The sequence below is a fragment of the Vipera ursinii genome (assembly GCF_947247035.1).
Source record: "Vipera ursinii genome assembly, chromosome: 1".
Taxonomy (NCBI): Eukaryota; Metazoa; Chordata; class Lepidosauria; order Squamata; family Viperidae; genus Vipera; species Vipera ursinii.
Window position 1 is genome coordinate 166,950,871 of NC_139512.1, and position 22,748 is coordinate 166,973,618.

The following is a 22,748-nucleotide window of genomic DNA, read 5'->3' on the forward strand; positions in this document are numbered from 1 at the left end:
TCCGCCCACGTCCTCGTCCCCGTCCTGGGGAAATAGGGGAACAAAACAAAAAGGAAGTGCCTGAGCTCCCCGCCGGCTGGGAGACTTTTGCAAGTCCATCATCGGGTGGACACGTCGGGTGGTTGTGGGGATTTTATTATTATTTTTATTATTATTGTTTTATTTTTCTTTCCCTCCGCCGCCACTGCTCGGCGTTGCCGCGGCGCTTTCTCCTCTGCTGCTGGGCATCGGAGAGGCGGAGGGGGCGGACGGCGGCAATCAGAAATCCGGGAAGATCCGCCTCCTCCTCCTCCTCCTCTCTCTCTCTCTCTTTTCCCTCTCTCCCTCTCTCCCTCCACGGTTCCCCGGGGTATCCGTTGGGCATTCCTGGGCTAACCATGGTCGCGCTCTATCTGTTCCTCTTCGCCGGTCGCCTGCTAGCGCCGGGGTACGCCTTCAACCTGGACGCGGAGAGCCCGACTGTATACTCGGGCTCCGACGGCAGCTACTTCGGCTTCGCGGTGGATTTCTTCGCCCCCGACCAGTCTTCGTAAGTCCCTTGGCGGGCGCCGCTTTTGCAAGACGTTGAAAACCGCCGCCGCTTCCCAGAGCTCCTTCTTACTAGTAGGCGGTGGGCGCCAGAAACTCTCCTCTGGCCAAAACTCCCAGGAAAGTTTTTTTTTTTTTCAAACGGAACCGAAGCTCGCTCCGCTTCGGTCCCTGTTTCGAGCGCGGCTCCGCTTGGGAAGGATCCCGCTTTTTTGAAAGGAATTGCCGGGGGGGGTGTGGGGAGGACTTCGGAGCAAGTGTCTATCCGGCTAGTGGGATTTAAGATTTATTTTTTTTCCCATTTGCCTTTCTTCCCTGACCAAGCGCCCTCCTTGCCAAACCGGATTAACTTTTTTTGTTACGTTTCGTTAAGATCCTCGCTTGCATTTTGAGCAGGACGTATTTCAGCCTTTAAGGAGAAGTACCGCTCTGTTTGGGAGGGAAGATAATCCCGTCGATTTCGATGGAGTTTGCAGGGGGGATGCAGGCTTCCCCTTCCCCTTTACCAAATAAGAGGATTTGGTAAAATCCAAATAATCTATTTTTTGTAGATTGAAGTCTTCTTATCCAATCTGTAGAACAAATAGTCTTTGTAGTTGGGAAAGATAGCTAGCTGTGCTTAGGTGAAGACTTATTGGATGCTGTAAACATGTAGAAGGAAAATAGAGGGCTAATAATACATGTTTTGCTCTGCTGCCGTTTAGGACTTACATTTAAGAGCACTTTTTCTTCATAATAATGTGTATACGATTTACTGCGTGCTTTGAGATGTGGCAACAAATCCTATATACATGTAAACTGTATGGATATATTATAAAGCTGGTACTTTCAGTTTATAAAGCTGGTGACTCACTGAGCGCTGTTTTCACTCAAAGCACTCTCATCCAGCAAATTCTAATTTATCTGACAGCGCTTCATTTTGATTATGGTGGCAGAAGGTTCAAAGTGCTGGGGAAGTGGGGAAGAGGATGCCCCAGGAATAAGTATAAATAGATATTTTCCTTAGGCTTCTGTTTCCATAATTACTGCTAACTTCTTAGGCCCCATAGAGTATTCTTTTGATTTGAATAGAACTTTCTTCCTAGTTCAGTGTTTGAGGGGGAGACTTTTAACTCTGAGCAATATTTTGAATGTAATTATGTTTCTGTGTGCAATGACTGCATTTGCTGGTGAGATCATACAATATGATTTGCTGTCCAATACCACCACCACCCCAAGTATCCTAGGAGTAACTTATAGGGCTAGAGCTGCATTTCTAAGAGTTTTTCCTGGTTGTTGAGTCCAAGTACAGTCTTTAATCAGCAAAAAAAGAAAAAATGACAGCAGCCCAACAACTATATTCTCCATTGCTGAGTCCTATCCGGTCTGTGTTTCCAAGTCATGCACAGTCACCTGACTTCTCTCCAAGGCAATAGGTGACAAAGTCTGTATCTTAAAGCTTCCCTAGGACCTTGACAGTATAACAAGAAGATACTGTTTATCCAGCTGAATATCTTGTTCATGGGTTGAGAATGGAATGTAGGTATCCTTAGAGATATGGCAGAAAAAAGATTTTGCCAGCATGTTTGTGCCATTACTAAATGAAAGTGGGGGAAAATCATAAGTGCAATAAACCCTACTGATCCTAGGGGATTTTACCTTTGTTTTGTATATTTTCAGAAAATACTGTTGAACACTAAAAATGAAAACAGTGAGATACATGAACCATAAATGCAATCCTTGCCTGTAGAGATTCTCAATCATCCAAGACATGGTTGTCCCAAAGTTGTTTTTTCCAAAAGGCAACCAGACTTTCTTGGTATTTTCTTTGATAGATAAAATCAAAATGTTATCACCTTTCGATAACTGGGCCTCTGGTCCAAACATGCATTGATAACAGAAATAAGTGCTAGGTTCACATATATTAAGCTGTGATTCACAGAATTAAGCACAATTAAGTCTGGCTCATCAAGCACATTAAGCCATAAACAGTTTATAAACCAAAATGGCAAGGTTCAGACAACCCAGTGAACTATTATGTAGCTGTTGCTTTATTAAGTATTATTATACCTGTATTCAGGTAGGATACCAGAAGAAATAATAAATGTATTAGGGCAGGGGTCCGCAACATCTGGTCCAGGTACCGGGCCGCAGCATGCCAGCAACCGGGTTGCACAAACAAGCAAAGCCCCATCTGCGGGATACAGGCAGTACACAAAACCACACCCCCTCCAGTCCGCGTTCCCAAAAGGTTGGGAACCTCTGTATTAGGGAACTAAGCACACTCCACACACACACACACACACACACACACACAACTCTTCCCAGTTTGCTTTAAGTTAGTCTGTCACTACCTTAGAATACTCTCATATTGTCTGTCTTTAAAGTTCAACTCTTAAAGGAGCTGAAATATTTGCTCCCTAAGATGTAGGAAAGCATGGTCCCCATATACATAATCTAAAAGATCTGGAACATGACTCTTTGGTGCTGACCAAAATATACCCTCCTCCCTTCCAACCTTTTCTGTACCCCGCACCCCTAGAACACTTCTGATATATTCTCGCGCCCCTTACAAAAGTTTGTAATAACAGCAACAAATTATGCATATACACTATAATTTTGAAAACCCAAGTTTTCGCACCCCCTGGAATATCGTCTTGCACCCCCAGGGGGTACGAGCGCCCCTGGTTGGGAACCCCTGATCTAGATAAATAGTGAGGGCCCTGAGAGAGAAAAGCTAGCTGGCTTATAATTCTCTGGTAGTCTTAAAGTAAAGGTAAAGGTTCCCCCGCACATGCGTGCTAGTCGTTTCCGACTCTAGGGGCCAGTGCTCATCTCCGTTTCGAAGCCAAAGAGCCAGCGCTTGTCCGAGGACGTCTCCGTGGTCATGTGACCGGCATAACTAGATGCCAAAGGCGCACAGAACGCTGTTACCTTCCTACCGTAGTGGTCCCTATTTTTCTACTTGCATTTTTACGTGCTTTCGAACTGCTAGGTTGGCAGAAGCTGGGACGAGTAACAGGCGCTCACTCTGTTACGTGGCACTCGGGATTGGACCCGCCAAATTGCCGACCAACGAGATGACTCTGTCACAGATCCAGTTGGCTTACTTATGTAAAGTGGGGTCACAGGAAGGGATCAGCTTTTTCCTCCAGAAGCAGAAAATGTCTGGCCCTGCTCTTGTTCCTGGTGATAGAAATATAATAAGAAATGAAGTAATTAACCAGTGCCTTCACTGTTAGTTCAGAGGTGCTCGGAGATGAGCTGTCCAACCATTTTCAGTGGTCATGTTGGAGTGTCTTTGCTTCTTTCCCAATCCCAGTGTAGTCTAGAGAACTCAAAAGCTTGCATGCTGTTTTGTGACCTTATGGCTTGTTCTAACAAAGGCATGGCTGATAAAAAAATTAGTCTCTGAAGGTTTTGCTGTTTCATAGCAGGGTAACATTTTTGCTTTTTATGGTTTAATTCTGGCAGCCAGATTCACTGAGGTAGTCTGGTCAATATTTTCTCCTTAACGTTTGACATAATATCTCTAAACAGGGATTCCGTGCATGGTGCTTATTGTAGAAACACTGTATTGTGAAAGGATTTAACACAAAGCAAAAGAGCATGAGCCAATCCTTCGGTAAAAGCTGTAAAGACCAGCATCCCCACTGTGTGGATATGGGGCCATATCTACCATATCTATATACTTATGTCACCCAGATGCACATTTCTGTGTGATGGGCAGCATATAAACAAACAAACAAATATCTAGCCCTTGAATGTGCTTTGTTTGGCCTCAGAAATTGTGTCTCCAAATCAAAAGAGTAGAATTCCTTATTATCTGCAGCAGGAAATGGAAAAAGAGAAGTGAGGTAAATGACCGCATAAGTTATCCAAACCTTTAAAGACCTTTTAAAAATCATTGAAAAATCCATAAAACTGTAGAAAATGCTAGCTGTAAATTTCTGCCCCATCCAGTAGTGAGGTAACATGTTGGTTGTTATGGTGTTTGTCTTCCTAAACACTGAGTGGTTTGTCCCCTAAGTATTAAATAGCTAATTCTTTCTGCTCTCTTCTGATTGTTTCTTATTTTATTTATCAAACTAGTTTTACTGCTAACTCGCCAACAACTCCTGGTATCATAACTACGATATATGTAAAATATTCATAAATATGAAGATCCGATGATCTGGAATGTTATATAATTAAATAAGTATTTATTTATAGTTATATGAAAATCCTTGCTTCATTTTTATGAACACATTTATTTGAAATGGCTTACAAAGCACTACAGCGCATCATTAAATTGTTTAAAATACAACTGCAAACCTAGTGAGAGCGTTATTATATATCTCATTAAAATCAATTAATGCTATATTCTTCTTTGAAGTGAATCTCAGTTATTGTATTCAAGATTAGAAACCAGCAATGGATTCCACCCTAATCTGAACACTATTAAATACCATGGGTTTATCTTCACATATCTTTTATCTTCGTCGGTTTTGTTATAAAATTATGCATACAGGTAGTCGTTGACTTATAACTGTTTAGTGACCGTTCAAAGTTACAAAGGCACTAAAAAAAGCGACTTATAACCATTTTTCACACGACTGTTGCAGCCTCCCCATAGTCACGTGATCAAAATTTATGATGGTTGTGGCATCCAAGGGTCACGTGATCGACTTTCTGACAAAGTCAGTGGGGAAGCCAGATTCACTTAACAACCATGTTACTAACTTAACAATTGCAGTGATTCTCTTACCAAATGTGGCACGAAAGGTTGTAAAATGGGGCATAATTTACTTAACAAATATCTTACTTAGCAACAGAAATTTTGGGTTCAGTTGTGGTTGTAAGTCAAGGGCTACCTGTATATTTATTTATATTCCAATATTAAAATTCTCTGGATAGCGTACTACATATTTATGTGTTTTTACTCCTTATAAAAATATCAAAAAATATAAATATAAACATTATAGGAAAGATTGAGCTTTATTTATCTTGAGTGCTTTTAAGATGCTTTTATCATGTCTCTATTGTAATTGTAATATTCTCATTAGATGTCTATTAGAAAAGATACTTTTTGTGTGTTTTAATGCTCTTATATTGACCATTGAATAGATGGTTATGCCTTATTTGTTCCCCACTCAAAAGTTATCTTTGGTCTTGTTTGATACATACAGTTGCCTGCTGTGGTATTCCTGTTTTCACATATCTGTAATTGAATGAACTTTCACATGAATGAACATACATAGGATTGTACTCTTAGAATAGACCCATAAATTTCCATTTTGTTTAATTGATTTACAAACTTGGTATAATGTCTGGTTATTTATAAATTATGGTAAATCAGAATTAATTCTATTTCATGTCAATAACAATTTTGACAAGTTTAAGGATTGGGGTTTTGGATCTTGTTCTGATTCCTTTGTCTACCCTAGTATGAAGACGTGTACAAATTTTCTCAGTGGGTAAATTTGAACTTGTGTTCAAAGGAAAAGGAAAAAAAAAGAAAGAAAATGGTCCAGATCTTCTTTTAGCATTTTTTATTTGAGTAAGATAAGGGGTTTTTTTATTTTGAGGTAGATTTATATAATAAAAGACCTTACTGTTTTATTCTTTCTCATTATTTTATGCACACTTTTATATAATACATGTATTTCACAGGGACATCGTTTTAAGGATTCTGTAGCATAAATTCAATTACAAGATCAGAGAAGCGGACTTAATTTTTCACACCTTCAGGCCTGACACTGGATATTTATTTTAGCTTTGGTCACTGATTGGAACAAAAAAAATTGGAACATAGTTCTTATGTGGAATCCGCTTGAACATTACTTGACCCACTGAAATGCTGATATCCTTATTTATATGAGGATTATTATTAATGCTTCCACTTACTGGTCCATTATTTCAATGGAAAACATGGGACTGTATATACCATGTTGATCGTAAGTTGAGTTAGTAATAAGGAAACAAAATAATATGGAAAGCTGAACTTCTCAAATTACCTTTCCAAGAAAGTTTCGTGCCTCTGAGGTGGGACCTTCATTGCTTTCAAGGAGTGACCTCACCTAGCATTTCCCCTTAAGACCAGTGTATAAGAAAAATAAGATTACCCAAACCTGGGCTGCTTTACTGGCAGTTGAAACATTAATTCCTATAGCACCATTTCTTAACCCCATAATGTCAAGGGATGCATAATGTCAAAGGGAGAGCTCAGCTAATCTCAATGTACACATGTTGTACTTTGACAATAAAGGTTTATTATTATTATTTTAAAAAAAATCAGCCACTCTTCCATCTTTACGAGAAAGATCTCACCAGAGATAAATAAAATTAAACCTTAAAAAAAAGATAAATGTAACAACTCCTTTTATCTTTAAATAAGAAAATGCAAGCAGTAACCGTTAAGAGAAAGAACTAGAGCCGCCACAATAAAGCTTAGTAAAAGAAGAAAAGTTTACATTTTTCATAACTAATTTAAATATTATTGACATTAGTAGGCTCTCCACTAGCATAAAACTGAAGATCTCAATAGTGCACGTTTTAAAATATACCATAAAGCAGTTATTGAGGGCCGCATCAGCATTGCAGTTGCCCTCAGGGGGCTGGGCGGGTGTGACCTGGGTGGGCGTGGCCTACTGGGTGGGCGTGGCTAAAGTGCATATGGCCTACTGGGTGGGCATGGCCAGCTCTACATCGTTTACATCAAGGGTGCCTATGGGGGCCTGTGCAGGAGTGGGACAGATCTGAGGGTCTCTGGCAGGAGGAGGGTCTCAGGGCCAAGGCTGTTTCCAGGATGGCTTCACAGGCCGCATGAAACCACTTCATGGGCCGGATCTGGCCCCCGGGTCTTGTGTTTGACATGTCTGCCATAAAGCTTTCTTCATTTTTGTTTCCTGGTGACCGCATGGCCAAGTCCCAGCAATTTCCTTGGGAAGATTTCAGAAGCGGTTTGCCCTTTCCTCTTTGCTAGGGCTGAGAGAGATTGACTGGCCTAAGTCCCACCCATTTGGATTATGTCTAAGGCAGGACTAGAATTTATGATTTCCTTGTTTCTAATCCGATGCCTTAATGACTCTACCATACTTTGTCATGCCATAAAGTATGCATGACCGTATTGTAAAGTGATGCAGCAAACATAAGGTTAATAAAGAGGAAAGCTCGTAAAATAGCTTGTACCATAACAGCTCTGAGCAAATTGCATGGAACAATTTTCCAGGACCTAACAGTAAAAGGAATTTAAGGGAATTCCACAAAATCGTAGTTGTTTAGGTATTAACTTCTGCTGGAACCCCCACCCTGCATTACCACAGACCTGGGTTACATGAAAGCCATTGCAAACACAAAAGATTTTTTTTTTTTTGAAATTTCATTTAAAGGATATGTGTGGGAAGTGGTTATTTGGAGCCATCTCATGATGTGAACTTCTGATTTAACATTGTTTAAACAGGGTTTTATTTACATTAAAATTCCTCTTAGGTTTCAATCCTGTAAAGTGTGAGAGTTCTGTTAATAAATTTAATCTTAGTAGTGGTTTGTATACATAGTTCAGGATTGCTAACTGCAGTTTTAAATGTTATCTAATAAATTTGATTTGCACTGCGCTTTAGTTGAACGGAATAGAATATACTAGGAACTTACATAAATAATTGCTGAAGGATTCTCAGATCTTTTACTACCTTCGAAAATTCCTGGGAAATAGGTGAAATCTTCACAACTACAGAAGAACGGGAGGAAAATGCAGGAAACTCAGTCTTAAAATGTACTGATGAGTAAATGCTAATGCAGAATTGTCAAAAATAAATAGTGCCACATTAAACTTTTTTTAAAAAAATGTATTTTTGGATTATGGTAATTCTGTGGCATAATTTCTGTAGTGAAAGGTGAAGTCTGCATTATATTTTGGATAACAAGTTTATGATTAACTTTAATGGCTGGGTCAGCTTTTAGGTGGGTTTTAAGGTTAGGAGTAGCCTTTCTGCCATATTAAGTGTGGGTTGCCTGACTGATTAATTTTAAAGTTAAATTTTCTTTAGGATTTCACGTAAAGCCACTTCGTCAAAATTAGATACATTTAATGAGGGTTTTTCCTGAAAATACAAGGCACTAGAGAAGGAGCAGTACCAGATGCTTTGTTTAATAGTGGGGTTTTTTTAATGGTAAATTGGTATTTGGTAGCTTATTTTCTTGATTTTGACTCATTGGAGACTTCTGCACAGAGGTTGGGAGAGAGCTTTGAGTTTAACAGGCCTTATATTGGTGGACTTGTGACAAACCATTGTTTACCAAGCCTAAGTGGGCTGGGTTTCATATATAATGCTATGCCTTAAATAATGTGTTATAAAACCACAGTGACTAGATTCAGATATAAACCAGTGAAACCTCATTGTATAACGTAGTATATGATTTATCAGCTTGGTCCTGATTTTACCGGGGGTGGGGTAACCTTTCTTTTCCCCCTGATCTCATGCTGCTCATTTTTATCCCGAATATATGTACGATGAACATGGCTCATCAGCATGGTGTAACATATAAACAAGGCCTTATAAGAGTTCCTATTGTTTTCATTCTGCAACTTGAGACAGCAAAACCAGGGGAGTGGCCAATACCTGGCAGACCACTGTGGAATATTTTTGGCTTGGCAGATTGCAAATTATGTTGGCCTAGTTTTAATCAACACGCGTACCGTATTTATACTCATTCTGTACTCTGCTAATACCTTTGCTGTAACCCATGTTTTTGAAATTCGACGATTAAAAAAACAAGTTTTTGGAAGACCTGAGTGCAGTTTTTGCAGAATTCTTTCAGTCTGCTTGCTGGATCGTATTGCTCCCCTGAATTATTGGAAGATTTCACTTTTAACTGTATTGCTTAGATTAATTATGCTCCAGGCACAACAAATCCATATTCAGAGAACTGTTTTCTCTGTTGTTACTTTTAATAGTAGAAGTCGTATTTTAGGATCCTGGAACCTGAGGCCAGGAAGTGAAGACTTGTTCAAATAACTGATTACCGTCTGAAAAGACTAGGATCTGTTAAAACATAGGACAGTTTTATATGCCCAAGCCAGGCAGCTTTTATTTGCAGGACCGTCTGCTGCCAGGAACGACCTCCCATCGCCCGGTGCGCTCACACAGAGAAGGCCTCCTCAGGGTGCCGTCGGCTAGACAATGTCGGCTGGCGACCCCCAGGGGGAGGGCCTTCTCTGTGGGAGCGCCAGCCCTGTGGAACCAACTTCCCCTTGAGCTCCGGATGGCCCCAGATCTCCGGTCCTTTCACCGCGGCCTTAAAACATTCCTTTTTCATCAGGCTGACCTGGACTGACGATAGGGATTTTTAAGTAGAATATTTTTAATATTTTATCATTTTATCACTGGGGCTTGTTAGTTTAATCTTTTTTAACATTTGTATTATTGTGTTTTATTGTTGTTAGCCGCCCTGAGTCCTTCGGGAGATAGGGCGGCATATAAGTCCCAAAAATAAATAAACAAATAAAATAAAAAGAGTTTTTTTGAAAGATGGCCAGAGACTAATACTGGATGAGTTGAAAATTCAGTAGGCGAGCCATTTTTTCACGTTTAACGTCTGGTGTTGAGATTTCAAAGAGCAGTGCCACATTGGATTACTGAGAGTAGTTACACTGTTGCATTTTTACACACTTTTTGCATTCTTTTCAACATGGTTTATGCAGCGGGGATTGACTGGTGAGTTTCGTCTTGTGGTTCACTCCTACAGTGACATCAAAGCTGTGTTGTCTGAGGCATCACAGCCACTGCTCTTTGCTTTATGATAACAATATGGTTGTTTGGATTGAAAGAAGTCCTTTACTTATAAAATATTTGGCAGTAGCCCAAGCACTTAGTTTCATTTACTTTTACTTGCTCTGGGCATTTTCTTTGGCTTTTAGCCTTTGTTGATTAATTAGTGGAAGTGAGAGAGGGATGTGCACTTGTCTCTTTGGCTTTTTCCAGCATTAGGAATGCCTGGTGTTGATGCTGCTTAAAGAGTATGGGGCAGTAGATAGGCTAAAACAGCTAAGTATCTGAAAATTGCCCATAATCTCCAGCTATTCATCATATAGAACAGAGGTCCCCAACTTTTGGGGACCGGTTATGTGGAGAGAGGTTTTTCCGCGGACCGGAAGATGCATAGTTTTGTGTGCTGCCTGCATCCCACGGATGGGGCTTTGCTTGTTTGTGCAGCCCGGTACCAGTCCACGGACCAGGGGTTGGGAACCCCTGATAGAGAACATTTAGGATAGCTCTAAAGCTCATTAAAATGAGTTCATTGTTTTAAGAAAAAATAATAATAGCAAGGTCTGGTTCTTTCTATAGGTCTGACCATCACTCTGTAAGACATTGGTTTGACTAAACATTCCAATTTAAATCCACTGTGCTCTTATTTTTTAATGGCTAAATAAATTATACTAAAATAAATAATAGTGTGTGATTCAGGATTTTGTTTAAGCAATTATTTGATTTATACAGCTGCCCAAGTCAAATTCCTGACTTTTATTCCCATTTAGTTCTTGGTGCTGCTTTGTATCACCCTCTTCCCAAATTCAGTCAGTATTTCATAACTCCAGACAACATGCAGTCTGTACTACTGTCATTCCACTCCCAACTGACACAGTCTTTCCTAAAATACATGGAAGATACTTCTAAACATATGAAGTTTGCCAGGACATTATCCCTTTTCATATGTGACTGTATAACCAATCATACTTGCCAGCTTTTATTTTTTAAGGAATTGCTTTGTCATCAGTGGTTAGTTCATAATGTTCCCTCAGTGATAACAGCAACTTTTCTGCCAAGACATTTAAAAAATGCAATAATCAAGATTTAAGATAAGGCAGCAGTCCAAAGAAGCAAGATGCACATATGGCTGAAATTCTTTTGGTAGTTACACACATAGAAGCTACGTTTTCAGTTTTTTACATTCAGCATTTATTTAGGAGACTGTTTCTTTAAGTATGGTCCTAGGACACTACAGATCTCCCAAGGCTTTCTCAGTGCTCCTCAAAATCAAAATTATTTGGCAACCTATGTTGAGAAATAATGCAATATTAAAATTCTGTCAAAACAATAGTGAGAAATGATAGCAGCAGCCAATGCATTGATTTTAATTTATAATATGAAAAATATAACCCATAAGCTTTTGGGGGGTTCTCCATAACTTGTTTATAGCGGAAAGTAGTCTGAGAGAAAAACATTTAAGAAACACTGATTTAGAATATCTAGGTTCACATTTAGAATATTCCAGGTTCACAGAAGAAGAAGAAGCTTGATATGTTCAAAAACTCTTTAATAATTTATTCTAGGATAAGAGGAATAAACATATATTTAAAGTCTGCTATGGGTTCCTAAGGGATGGATAATTAAAATATAATAAAGAAAAAAATAGAACTAATGAGCATTTGATAGCAACACAGATGTAGATACCATTTTCAAAGACAATAACAGAAATGGTATAAGTGAAATATCTTCCTTCCTCAGATTCTTAAGAAAACAAGAGAGAAAAACCCCTCATTTCTGTTGGATATATGGTCCTCTTATAGTGATACAATATTTGCCACAGTCTCTTAATTTATCCAGCAGCATCAGCAAGCAGCAGTCTCATCCATATATTGGATCCTATCTTTACATTGGCCTGCATTATTGTCCCTTAGCAGAATATTTTGACATGACATGCTATACTATGTTGGGTAAAACATGTATGAGGTAGTTTGCATTTTTTTTTTCTGGCATTAGAATGAGGATAGAACGAATATTTTGACTGTTTGTGTTCTAATTTTTTTAAAGACCCAGTTTGGTATAATATAGATCACGGGTCCCCAACCCCCAGTCCATGGACCAGCACTGGGCCACAGCATGCCAGCAACCGGGCTGCACAAACAAGTCCCATCCATGGGATGCAGGCAGCACACAAAACCACACACTCTCCAGTCCGTGAGAAAACCTTTCTCCTCGGAACCGGTCCCTGGTGCCCAAAAGGTTGGGGACCTCTGGGAAAGATAGTCTTCAACTGATGACTACAATTGGGACCAGAATTTCAGTCGCTAACCAGTGCAGTTGTCAAGCAAGTCATCACATGATGGACCCAATTTTACAACCATTTTTACCACAGTCATTAAGTGTATCACCACAATCATTAAGTAAATCCAGCTTCACCAATTGACTTCGCCTGTCAGAAGCCAACTGGAAAGGTCATAAATTACAATTAGGTGACCATAAGATGCTACAATTCTCATAAATGTGAGTTAGTTGCCAAGTGCCCAGATTGCAATCACATGACTGTGGGAGCGGTGGCATGGACATAACTTTGAGTACAGCTTGCAAGTAACTTTCATTGTAAGTTCAAACTGTCATTAAATGAATAGTTGTAAGTTGAGGACTATCTATACTTAAGACATCAGGGTAGAAACCAGGACACTGGTGCAATGTGCAGGCATGCAGGAGAGAGGGAATCTTTTCCGAGGAGCTAAAAGACAAATCAGCCTAGAATGCTTGATATCTAGGAAGAGGCCCAATGTGGACCCACCCTAACCCTTTCAAAGGGTATATCTAATAGTTAATGCAGGTTACCCTTTCATCCGGCAAGATTCCTGTCTGTGGGCAAGCAGCAATAAAGAAATTTATCCGAGTAAATCACCTTGTCATTTTTGGTTTCTTGAGTCTGACGGACACTATGAGTTTTAGTCTTACTTTAGACACAGGCTAGCTAGCTGAATGACCTTAGGCCAGTCACTCTCTCCCAGTTTTAGGAAGAACGAATGTCTCCAGGCAGTCACCAGGAGTCAAAATAGATTTGAAGGCATGCTTTGCCTTTTTTAAAAAATTTTTCCAATTTAAACTATTATAGCCTGGGTTCATTGAAACAAAATATTAGAATTGTGTATGAGTTAACGGCTGGAATGTTATTTCTGTGGAATATTATGGACAATAGTATTGTGAATGAAGGAAAATATACCTAATGCTTTACAAGTATAATATTTTATAGGGGAAACACCAGAGAAGCTTTCCTATAACATAAAGAGCATGGTTTAAGCTAATGGTTGCCAAAAGCCACTTATTTTATTTTTGTTTGAGTTTAAGTGTAATTTTCTGGCTGAGGAGGCTAGACAATTTTGATGTATCAAATTCAATAAAATGTAGTTCTCACAAGGCTACAAAACTACTTAAGATAATGCCAGTTGCTTACTCAAATATGGCTCATGGAACTATTTTGGTTTTTTTTCCAAATGACCCAACAATCAGGCAAAATTCTCCTTGGTGCTTCTTTTCTTTCAGTCTGACATCTCAGTTTTATTAAATTGCTGTCTTCCTGTACACGGAGTCAGTTTGAGCAGCTAATAGTTTTTAGGTAGCCTGGCTAGTATTAAGACTTCTGGGAAATAATGTCCATTTGTTTGGAAGGCATATAAGTACTGAATAAGTCACAAACTGAGCCAAATGTTACATTAGAAAGTTCAATCACTTAGGATTTTAAAATATCATGTAAGTCGAGGAAGAGGGGCTTTCTACTACACCTGTTTATACTTACATCTCAACATTTAGCATGTGGTCAATACACAAAGCAGTTACACAGACCTTCCAGATCCTATCCACTATGGCAGGGGTAGGCAACCTTGGCTCTTTTATGACTCATGGACTTCAACTCCCAGAATTCTTGAGCCAGCCGTGCTGAGGAGAAAGGGAGAGGTTTCCATGCTGAGCCATGCTGGCTCAGGAATTCTGGGAGTTGAAGTCCACGAGTCATTAAAGGGTCAGAGCTGCCTACCCCTGCAATATGGAATCAAGGTCAGCTGCAGTTGTTAGGTATTCTAGTATTCCAATTTGGAAGGCGTGATCTGCATCTGTTTTTTAAAAAAGTTGCATTTGCATCTGAAGTGGTTGACAAATATGCTTTGTCATATGCATTAGGTATTTAAAAACCTACAAGTCTCCTTTCATCTTTTGTTCTTTTTTGTGGGGATGATATACGATACTTCACAGGTTGGGGGAGGCAAAGTATAAGTGGCAGAGCTTAGTTATGTTTTTCCAACAACTACTAATTCCTGCTTCTTGAAGTCATACTTATGGTGGCATAGAAAGTCTTTTGGGATAAAAATGAGGTTCTGTTATAGCCAAACTCCTCAGGAGAGAAATGAAATGTAAAAAGAAAAGCAGGAAGCTAAAAAAGGAGATTGGGGCCTTCTACCCTGCCCATGAGGGTCCCACTCAGTTGAGTATCACAAGTCTTTCCCAGAGAAAATCAAAGGAAATAGTGATATGTAATTTATCTGAGCAACTACTTTAACCCTCGGTCAAGCAGCAAAACAGGATATTTAACAAATCTCTGTTGGGCTGGATTCTCAGATGCAGCTGGTGAATTACAGTGACCTGCTAGAACTGGAGGTGAAGTCATACATTCAGCAAATCTGTTTGCATGGAGGAAAATAGGCGGTCAGAAATACTAAGTCCTCCTCCTTCTTTACTTCCTCTTATAAAATGGCCATTAGTGTTTTGGCCCTTTCATTACATTTGCTTTCCTCCTCTTTTTATTATTATCACTGCATTTACATGAGGAATCCACTACATCCTATCTCAGATTAGCCTGTTTCAAGTGAAATGATCAGATTTCTCACTCGTTGTTTCTCCCGGCAGGATGTTCCTCCTCGTGGGTGCTCCAAAGGCCAACACTACTCAGCCTGGGATTGTAGAAGGAGGCCAGGTGCTCAAGTGTAACTGGAATTCCAATCAAAATTGTCAGCCAATCATATTTGATGCTAGAGGTACTGTTTAATCTTTTAAGATACATTTTTATCCATTGAGATCTGAATAAATTGCAAAGATGAAGGCAGTCTTCCACTCGTTAAATATTTGGTGCTGATGCGGAATACTTTAAACAAGTATTGCTTGCTATGACCATTTTGTGGCATTGACATCAAATAATGCCATCTTTGCTGGCTAGAGGCTTTTATGGTATGAATTAAATTAGGTTTGTGTGATAGGCACCTAAGTGGCTGTGGACTGCAGAAGGCCGTGAATCTGCTGGGTGGCATTTAGACCTGACCTGACCATTCTTGCATTCCTCTGATCTAGGGTGCTTTCCGGCAGTCATTAAAGAATCCTATAATCCCAGGAGATAGAATTACTCTTAGAAGAACTAAAGGGAATTTGTGTTATGTAAAGGAACAAGTTTAGGCCCATAATGAAAAATTATACTGTACATAAGCCAAGTTAAAACAGATCTCCAAACCCAACCACTTATTATAACCTGTATGAACTGGTGTTGCCTGTCTGCTTGGCCCGAAGTTTCTGACAATAACTATATAACATGTATAAGCAATGTTTACTAATTGTGCACTGAATATTTAAAGACATGTATAAGATATTCACATTTTATGTGCCTGTGTGGGAAATACGAGCATAACTCAGTGCATTTAATTGCCACTATCTTATTAATGATAGATTGTGCTATCGTTTGCATTAGTTTTCATGTGGTTTACAAAAATTAAGTATAGACGTTCAGAATAAAAGGAAAGAGTAATAGAAAACAGATGTAAGATGAAATAACCATGCTTACAACGTCCAAGAGAAGGAGGAAAGGGATTTAGCCTCATTTAGAAACCAAAGGATACTTGTACTAGGTGTTACCGCCAAGTGTTCAAATCCTACAGTTGGAAGGAGCAGTTTATGTCATCATGTCCAACCCTTTGTTCAGGGCAGCAATCAGAAAAAACAGAATCCTTAAAAAAGGGCTGTCTAGGTTTTATTTTAGCCAATTTAAAGTGACGAGTGATTGATTTTGCTCTTCTTACTGTTAGGAAGATTTATCTATCAGTCAATCAGAATCTAACTTCCCGAAATTGTTCCATAGCACATATATAATGAAATCTCCAAATTCTCTTAGTCCTTCCTCCCTACATTAGTCAGTTTTCAAGTTTCCCACTGCTTAGAAATGGGTATGAATAGAGGAATACTCATATAGTGTTTTAAAAAATAACAGCCATGAAATTCTATATTTTCAGGCTACATCCTGTCCAGGAAAAGTACATGGATGTTTCTGCTCTCCTTAAAGAATCTAAGCCAGACTTTCCTCACCTACACCCCCTACAAATCAAGATCTGTTTTTAACTTGTCTTTGTTCAAAGGATTGCTATTTTGGATGCAGTGTTTTCCAAGCTTTCCAACCAAAATATTTGCAACTGGGAACGGAAGATTTCCTCACCCCTAGTTACTGAGTCAGAGAGATTAATGTTTTTAATACTCAAATCCATCATGAGTAGAAAAGGGGAGGGTAAGAATCTACTTTTCCTCCATTTGTAGTGCTGATGTTGCTTGCTAGAAAATGAACAGGGTAAATTTGGACCAAAATGGCTTGCTGCAAATGGTTACAAACCAATAGCATCTTTGGGAAGGGATCAAAATCTACAAAAAAGCGGGTGTGATATCACGATCAAAGCTGTGTTCTTTTTGTATGTGCAGCAATACTGCCGCACCTTCTCTCTTGTAGATTGGGCATTTCAAAGATGGGAATAACAGCTGCTTGATTCTGAGAAATGAGTTATCCCATTTCCATTCTTGTTGGCCATCCCAAGAATAAAATCAGGCTGCTGAAAATGGATTGTTTTGCCACTGAAATTCAGTGTCATAATCTTGGATGCTAGGTAGCCACAAATGGGGTGTTGGAAAGTGGTTGTGGCCTGCATGACATCTTCTCCTATTTATCCTGTGTGGTATAAATCTGTTGAATGAAATTTATGTCCTTTACACCTCCAGTGATGGACTTGTTTGTGCTGCTGAAACCCAACTGTTGCAGCTCATTTTAAGCCAGCATTTAAGCCTTTATAGATCATGAGAGGATGATTAGTAGGATTTCTTTTATGTGGACATCCCTTTGTCTGATTACATTTTGCTTTAAGATGTTGTGACGTATTGCAGGTATTCTTAGTTGTTGGCTGAATTTACTCTGGCTTGCTTAGCTAATGTGTCTAATCTGAGGACCTAGGCTATTTTTAAACAGGTTTGCTGGTTAGAGTATTTTAAAGTTTTATGTTGCAGCTTTATCGATTTTCTGTGGGCCAGTATTGTTGCTCTCATACCAGCACCTGGTATCTTTTAAGTAAGAATAGTATGTTGTTAAAAGGAATAAAAGCTCTCCTTATTTTAATATCCCTCCCTTAGGTTTTGGGATTGTTCCTTTTCTACCGCAGGTCTATAAGTCTAATGCTGGGTCTCTGGCTGAAGCAGTTCATGCCAGCCTTCTCCACACTCTGGAGAACATGCATTTATTTTTGAAGACAGGCTCTCATCTCATGTCATAGAAACAGGTCCAGCAGGCTTTTCATCCAGTCTCAGCTTATGGAGTTGTCAGACAGTGAGTAATATCCGTGCATTAGTCAAGCTGTAGCTTGTTTTATATGTGAATGGGAAGAGATTGCTTAGGACTAGGAGTGACATGATAACAGTGTTCCAATATCTCAGGGGCTTCCACAAAGAAGAGTGGGTCAACGTATTTTCCAAAGCACCTGAATGCGGGACAAGAACCAATAGATGGAAAATAATCAAAGAGAGAAGCAACCTAGAACTAAGGAGAAATTTCCTAACAGAACAATTAATCAGTGGAACAATTTCTGCCTCCAGAAATTGTGGGTGCTCAAACACTGGAGGTTTTTAAGAAGAGACTGGAGAGCCATTTGTCTGAAATGGTATAGGGTTTTCTGCCCGAGCAGGGGGTTGGACTAGATGACCTCCAAGGTCCCTTCCAATTCTGTTATTCTTTTCTGTTCTTTTATACATACTATGGAGAGCAGTAAAAGGAATGGCTTTCAGCAGTCTTAGGTGGCTAACTCTTCCTTGTCTCCAAAAGACATAGAAATTCAGAATTCATTGGGGGCATCCAACTTGAAACTAGTACATATGTTTGTACAAGGTCTTGCTTACATTCCTAAACGAGTGCACCTCCAAATGGTGCCATCACCATATTTTGGGAACCAAATGGTTACTTTTGGAAATATTTTTGTTTTGTTTTTCCACTTTTACCAAAAATCCTGGCTGATAAGAGATATTTTAAGCTTTTTCAACGCGAAACCGTTAACCTTCCCCTAACCTGAATGATCCTAGATGCTGTTGGCATTGACTCAGTGATGTCACCACATCATAAGTATTTCCAGAGCCAGGAAAAAAGAAAATTAAAGAAAATTTTCTTCATTGTTTCTTTCTAAAGTCAAATAAATAGGTATCCCTGATTTAGAATATGTTTTAGCATTTCCATAGTCGTTTTTTTCCAAATAAATGTTTCAGTTGAAAATTTGTCCTTTATGTTCGTAGCAATGTATTATTTGGGTTAAATTTTAAAAAAAATACTTATTCCTTCTATTATCTTCCAAAATGAATATGCAGAAATACAGAATGGATTTCCCCTTACCTTCCTCTTTAAACTGCATGACATAAAGCCATGTCACCTGGCATATAAATGTAATATCCACTCCCTTCCAAAAAAAGAATTGGTTAAGTTCACATGTTTCCCTAAGCTATAATGTAGTTGGCTGGTCTGGGGGATTATATACCAGGCCCAGTTTTTAAAAATTGCAGGGTGCATGCTAAACCAATTTCAAGGACTATCTGATACACATATTCCTAGATTAACACTGCAGAATATATTCATGCTATGATTGCACTAGCACTAAGGCATATATACCGCTCCTTAGTGCTTCACAGGACTCTTTAAAACGGTTTACAGAGTCCGCTTATTAGCCCAACAATCTGGGTCCACATTTTACTGACCTCAGAAGGATGGAAGGCTGAGTCAACCTTGAGCCCATCAGGATCAAACTCCCAGCAGTGGGCAGAGTTAGTCTGCAACACTGCGTTCCATCCATGGCGCCACGAAGGTATTGTACATTATGTATATAAAACGGAATCCTGACATAATTTAGCTAAAAAGTACATAGAGAAAGAATCATAATCTAAATCTAGATTACTTTTTATTTATTTTAAAAAAATCAAATTATTTTTTTTAAAGAGAGAGACAGACATTTCCCTTGGCAGAAAGAGAGAGAGAGAGAAACTACTATTGTTTTAAATACTGTTTTCTTTGCTTTCTATCCTCCACACTTCTACAAGAGCCTTGGTGGAGCAGTGGGCTAATGCCTCCTTAAGTAACACCAGCTGCCTGCAATTAGTGCAGGTTCGTGTCCCACCAGGCTCAAGGTTGACTCAGCCTTCCATCCTTCTGAGGTAGGTAAAATGAGGACCCAGATTGTTGGGGGCAATTAAGCTGACTTTGTAATAATGCCGCTTGGGGGTGTGTATGAAAGCCCTAATAAGCAGGCATATACATAGAATGAAGGCTACTGCTAAGCTTGTAAGCCGCCCTGAGTCTTCGGAGAAGGGCGGGATATAAATGGAATTAAAATAAAATAAAAAAATAAAATAAATAAAATACAAAACAGCTGTAACTGTTCCTGTATTTCAGTCATACGGTCCACTCTGTCTGCATCGTCCTCACTGCAGTCTTAAGGCTGGGTGTGGAGACCAGATGTTCAGAGTTATGTCTGATAATCTGAAGCTCTTAATGCTTTTCAACCACCAACATCAGTGCCCTGCTCTTCCTTTCTTGCCTGCTTGTTTTTGTGCATTCGGGTAGTGCAGGGAAGGAGTCAGGAGCTTATCCAGGAACATTGTTGGCACAAGCACAGCAGACTGGTGGCGGCAGTCTCCTGTCTGTGACAGGAGATGTAAAGAGTGGTGGGAGAATCCCTTCTTAGAAGACCACACATTTCTAGGACCCAATTAAGAGGCATACCTATAAACCCCTTAATCCTAGTATGAACCCAATTTTTGTAATTCGTACGATTGTTTATTGTTTACTTACCCCTGTTTATTTCTTAGGACCCTGTTTATGTCTTAGAACCATAGTGTCAGAAGAGCTGTTTAAGCTATTGCGTAAAAGTTCTTAATGCTATGCCCAGTCCCCTAAAACAGAGGTCCCCAACCTTTTGGCCTTACCAGGGACCGGTTCCTTGGAGAAAGGTTTTTTCACAGACCAGAGAATGTGTGGTTTTGTGTGCTGCCTGCATCCCACAGATGGGGCTTTGCTTGTTTGTGCGGCCCAGTTGCTGGCATGCCGCGGCCCGGTACCGGTCCAGGGACTGGGGGTCAGGGACCCCTGCCTTAAAACTATAAGTACCCTGTGGCTGAATGTATTGTTTGAATCCTGTCATTCAGTGGACAGAGGTTGAGTAGATCCCCATGTAATGTAAATCCTTCCCCCCCCCTTTTTTTTTTTGAATACCTTGGCTGGATGTATTCAGGACAAGCAACTCTAGTGCTCAAATTCCCATTTAACGTGGGTAAATCAGCTTTTAAAATAAGGCTTTCCTTTATGGGGCAACACAGCTCAGTTCTCCTTGAACTGTTGAGAGCTCTGTTGATCACAGCGACAGACTGAGCCGACAATAGGCAGCTTTGTCGGCGGGGGGGGGAGGGGTGGAATGACACTGTCAGGCAGGCATAGATATTTCTGTGACCCATTTAGTGGGTGGCAATTTTTAAAGGGGCACCATCTTTTCAACTTTCTCCATCTCAGGACTTGTGCCGATGCTTTAAAGAAGTCATGCAGAAAATGTGTGGCAGAGGGCTGGGGAAGGGGAAATTGGTGAAAAGTTGCTTCCCCTGCCCCCGTCGTGAAGATTGACAGAAATGTGGTTGAACTAATGCAGAGTGGGTGGTTTGGTTTGGTTTAGTACTGTTTTGGGAGCTGAGGGAAAAGGTAGTCACATTTTTTAATAGTTGATCATAAAAATGTTTTCCTACCAACGTGAGCCTCACATCACGTTCTTGTGGGGATAATCTAATCTAAGCTTGTAAGCCGCCCTGAGTCTTCGGAGAAGGGCGGGATATAAATGGAATTAAAATAAAAAAAAAATAAAAATAATCAGCAAATTAAAATAGAAAATATGATGACTCAAGAGAAGACATTTATAACATAAAAACCGCAAAAGGCTTAAAAGTCTTATTTTTTTAAAATAGGACTGTGTTTGATATGTTTGTTGTTTTTAAGCTTTTTTTGCTGTACGCTGCTCAGGGTCACTTCTTGTGAAATGGGTAGCCACATAAATTTGCTAAATAAATAAATAGAGTACACTGGTTTGGATAATGTCGTTAAAATACTATTAGGAACAGCTGATTCAGCTGAAAATCTTCCTCTGTTGATCTATTTATTTGTGGCCTTCCCCAAAGCTCTTGCTGAAATAGCAAGCTTTTCAAGCTTGTATATTCACTCTAGAGAAGAGAAGCCTTAAACTACTCAGCTCTCCTCAGCTTGGAAGTTGATCTCTGAAAGCCTTGAGGGATCAGAATTTAACTAATAGAAAGAGGACAGCATGGCAAAATTCAAAAACAGCTTAGCTCCACAGTCACCTTTTAAGTTAAAAGAAGAATTGGGGCAGTAAGAAAAGTTTTAAGGTTCCCCCCCCCCATGGTGGCACCTTGCATGTTTATAAAATGAAACATTTTCATTGGAAATAAATAATAAAATCCTACCGTTGTTTTTTTTAAAAACCCATCATTTTTAACAGAAAGATGAACTTGCTTTATTCCTGAAGTCTGAATTTTCCTTTTGAGACAGCTGCTTGAAAATGGGTGGGTGCAACTTTCCAGGTGTCAGTCATGAGATTTGCATGGCTAAAATTGGAGCCCTGTCAGACTACGCTGGGAACTTTTGTCTCTGCTTTGCTTAGACAAGCAGACAGCCGGCTTGTCCGGACAGAATAGAAACAAGTTTCTGGTGTTTATGTGCATACAACCCCCCAAAAAAAAATTTTTTGCAAACTTTTCAAGTTTACTGATGCCTCTATCTGAGAACTCTTCACACAATCATAGGCATGGTTTTTCAGAAACATACTGTTCTATGTTCAGTACTGCTGTCTGGTATGTTCTGTTAATATTCCGTTAAAAAGAAAGCTTAAAAAAAAGAGTTAGTGTTAAGATCAGAGTTGCTTGACATTTGAGAAGCAATTTATAGTGAAAGACATACATATAAAATGTATACAGGGATAATCTTTTTTGCTAAAAGTCTCAAATTGTCAGCTGCAAGAAATCAGGAACCATAATAAGAGTTCACAAGTACTACAAGTTTATTTCATGCTACCTATAGGCAAGAATCTGAATTACAAACAGTCAAGGCAAATTGGAGCCAGATAAGAGTCAATGGACTTCAAGGGGGATTGGATTTAGGACTCTTATGGGAGCGTAGAGATTCCA

The 22,748-nt window shown here is 39.5% G+C and overlaps 1 protein-coding gene across 2 annotated transcripts in view; it reads left to right on the top strand.

Annotated features, from left to right (window-relative positions):
- Positions 1 to 53: 53 nt before the first annotated feature.
- The window catches only part of ITGAV (integrin subunit alpha V), a 75,361-nt gene continuing 52,666 nt past the window's right edge, over positions 54 to 22,748 (top strand). For both annotated transcript variants that reach the window (XM_083350498.1, XM_083350499.1), the window contains exons 1-2: positions 54 to 529; positions 15,144 to 15,271. In XM_083350498.1, coding sequence (XP_083206624.1) covers positions 378 to 529; positions 15,144 to 15,271 — 280 coding nt within the window. In that variant the 5' untranslated portion in view covers positions 54 to 377. The remainder of the gene's footprint in view (positions 530 to 15,143; positions 15,272 to 22,748) is intronic.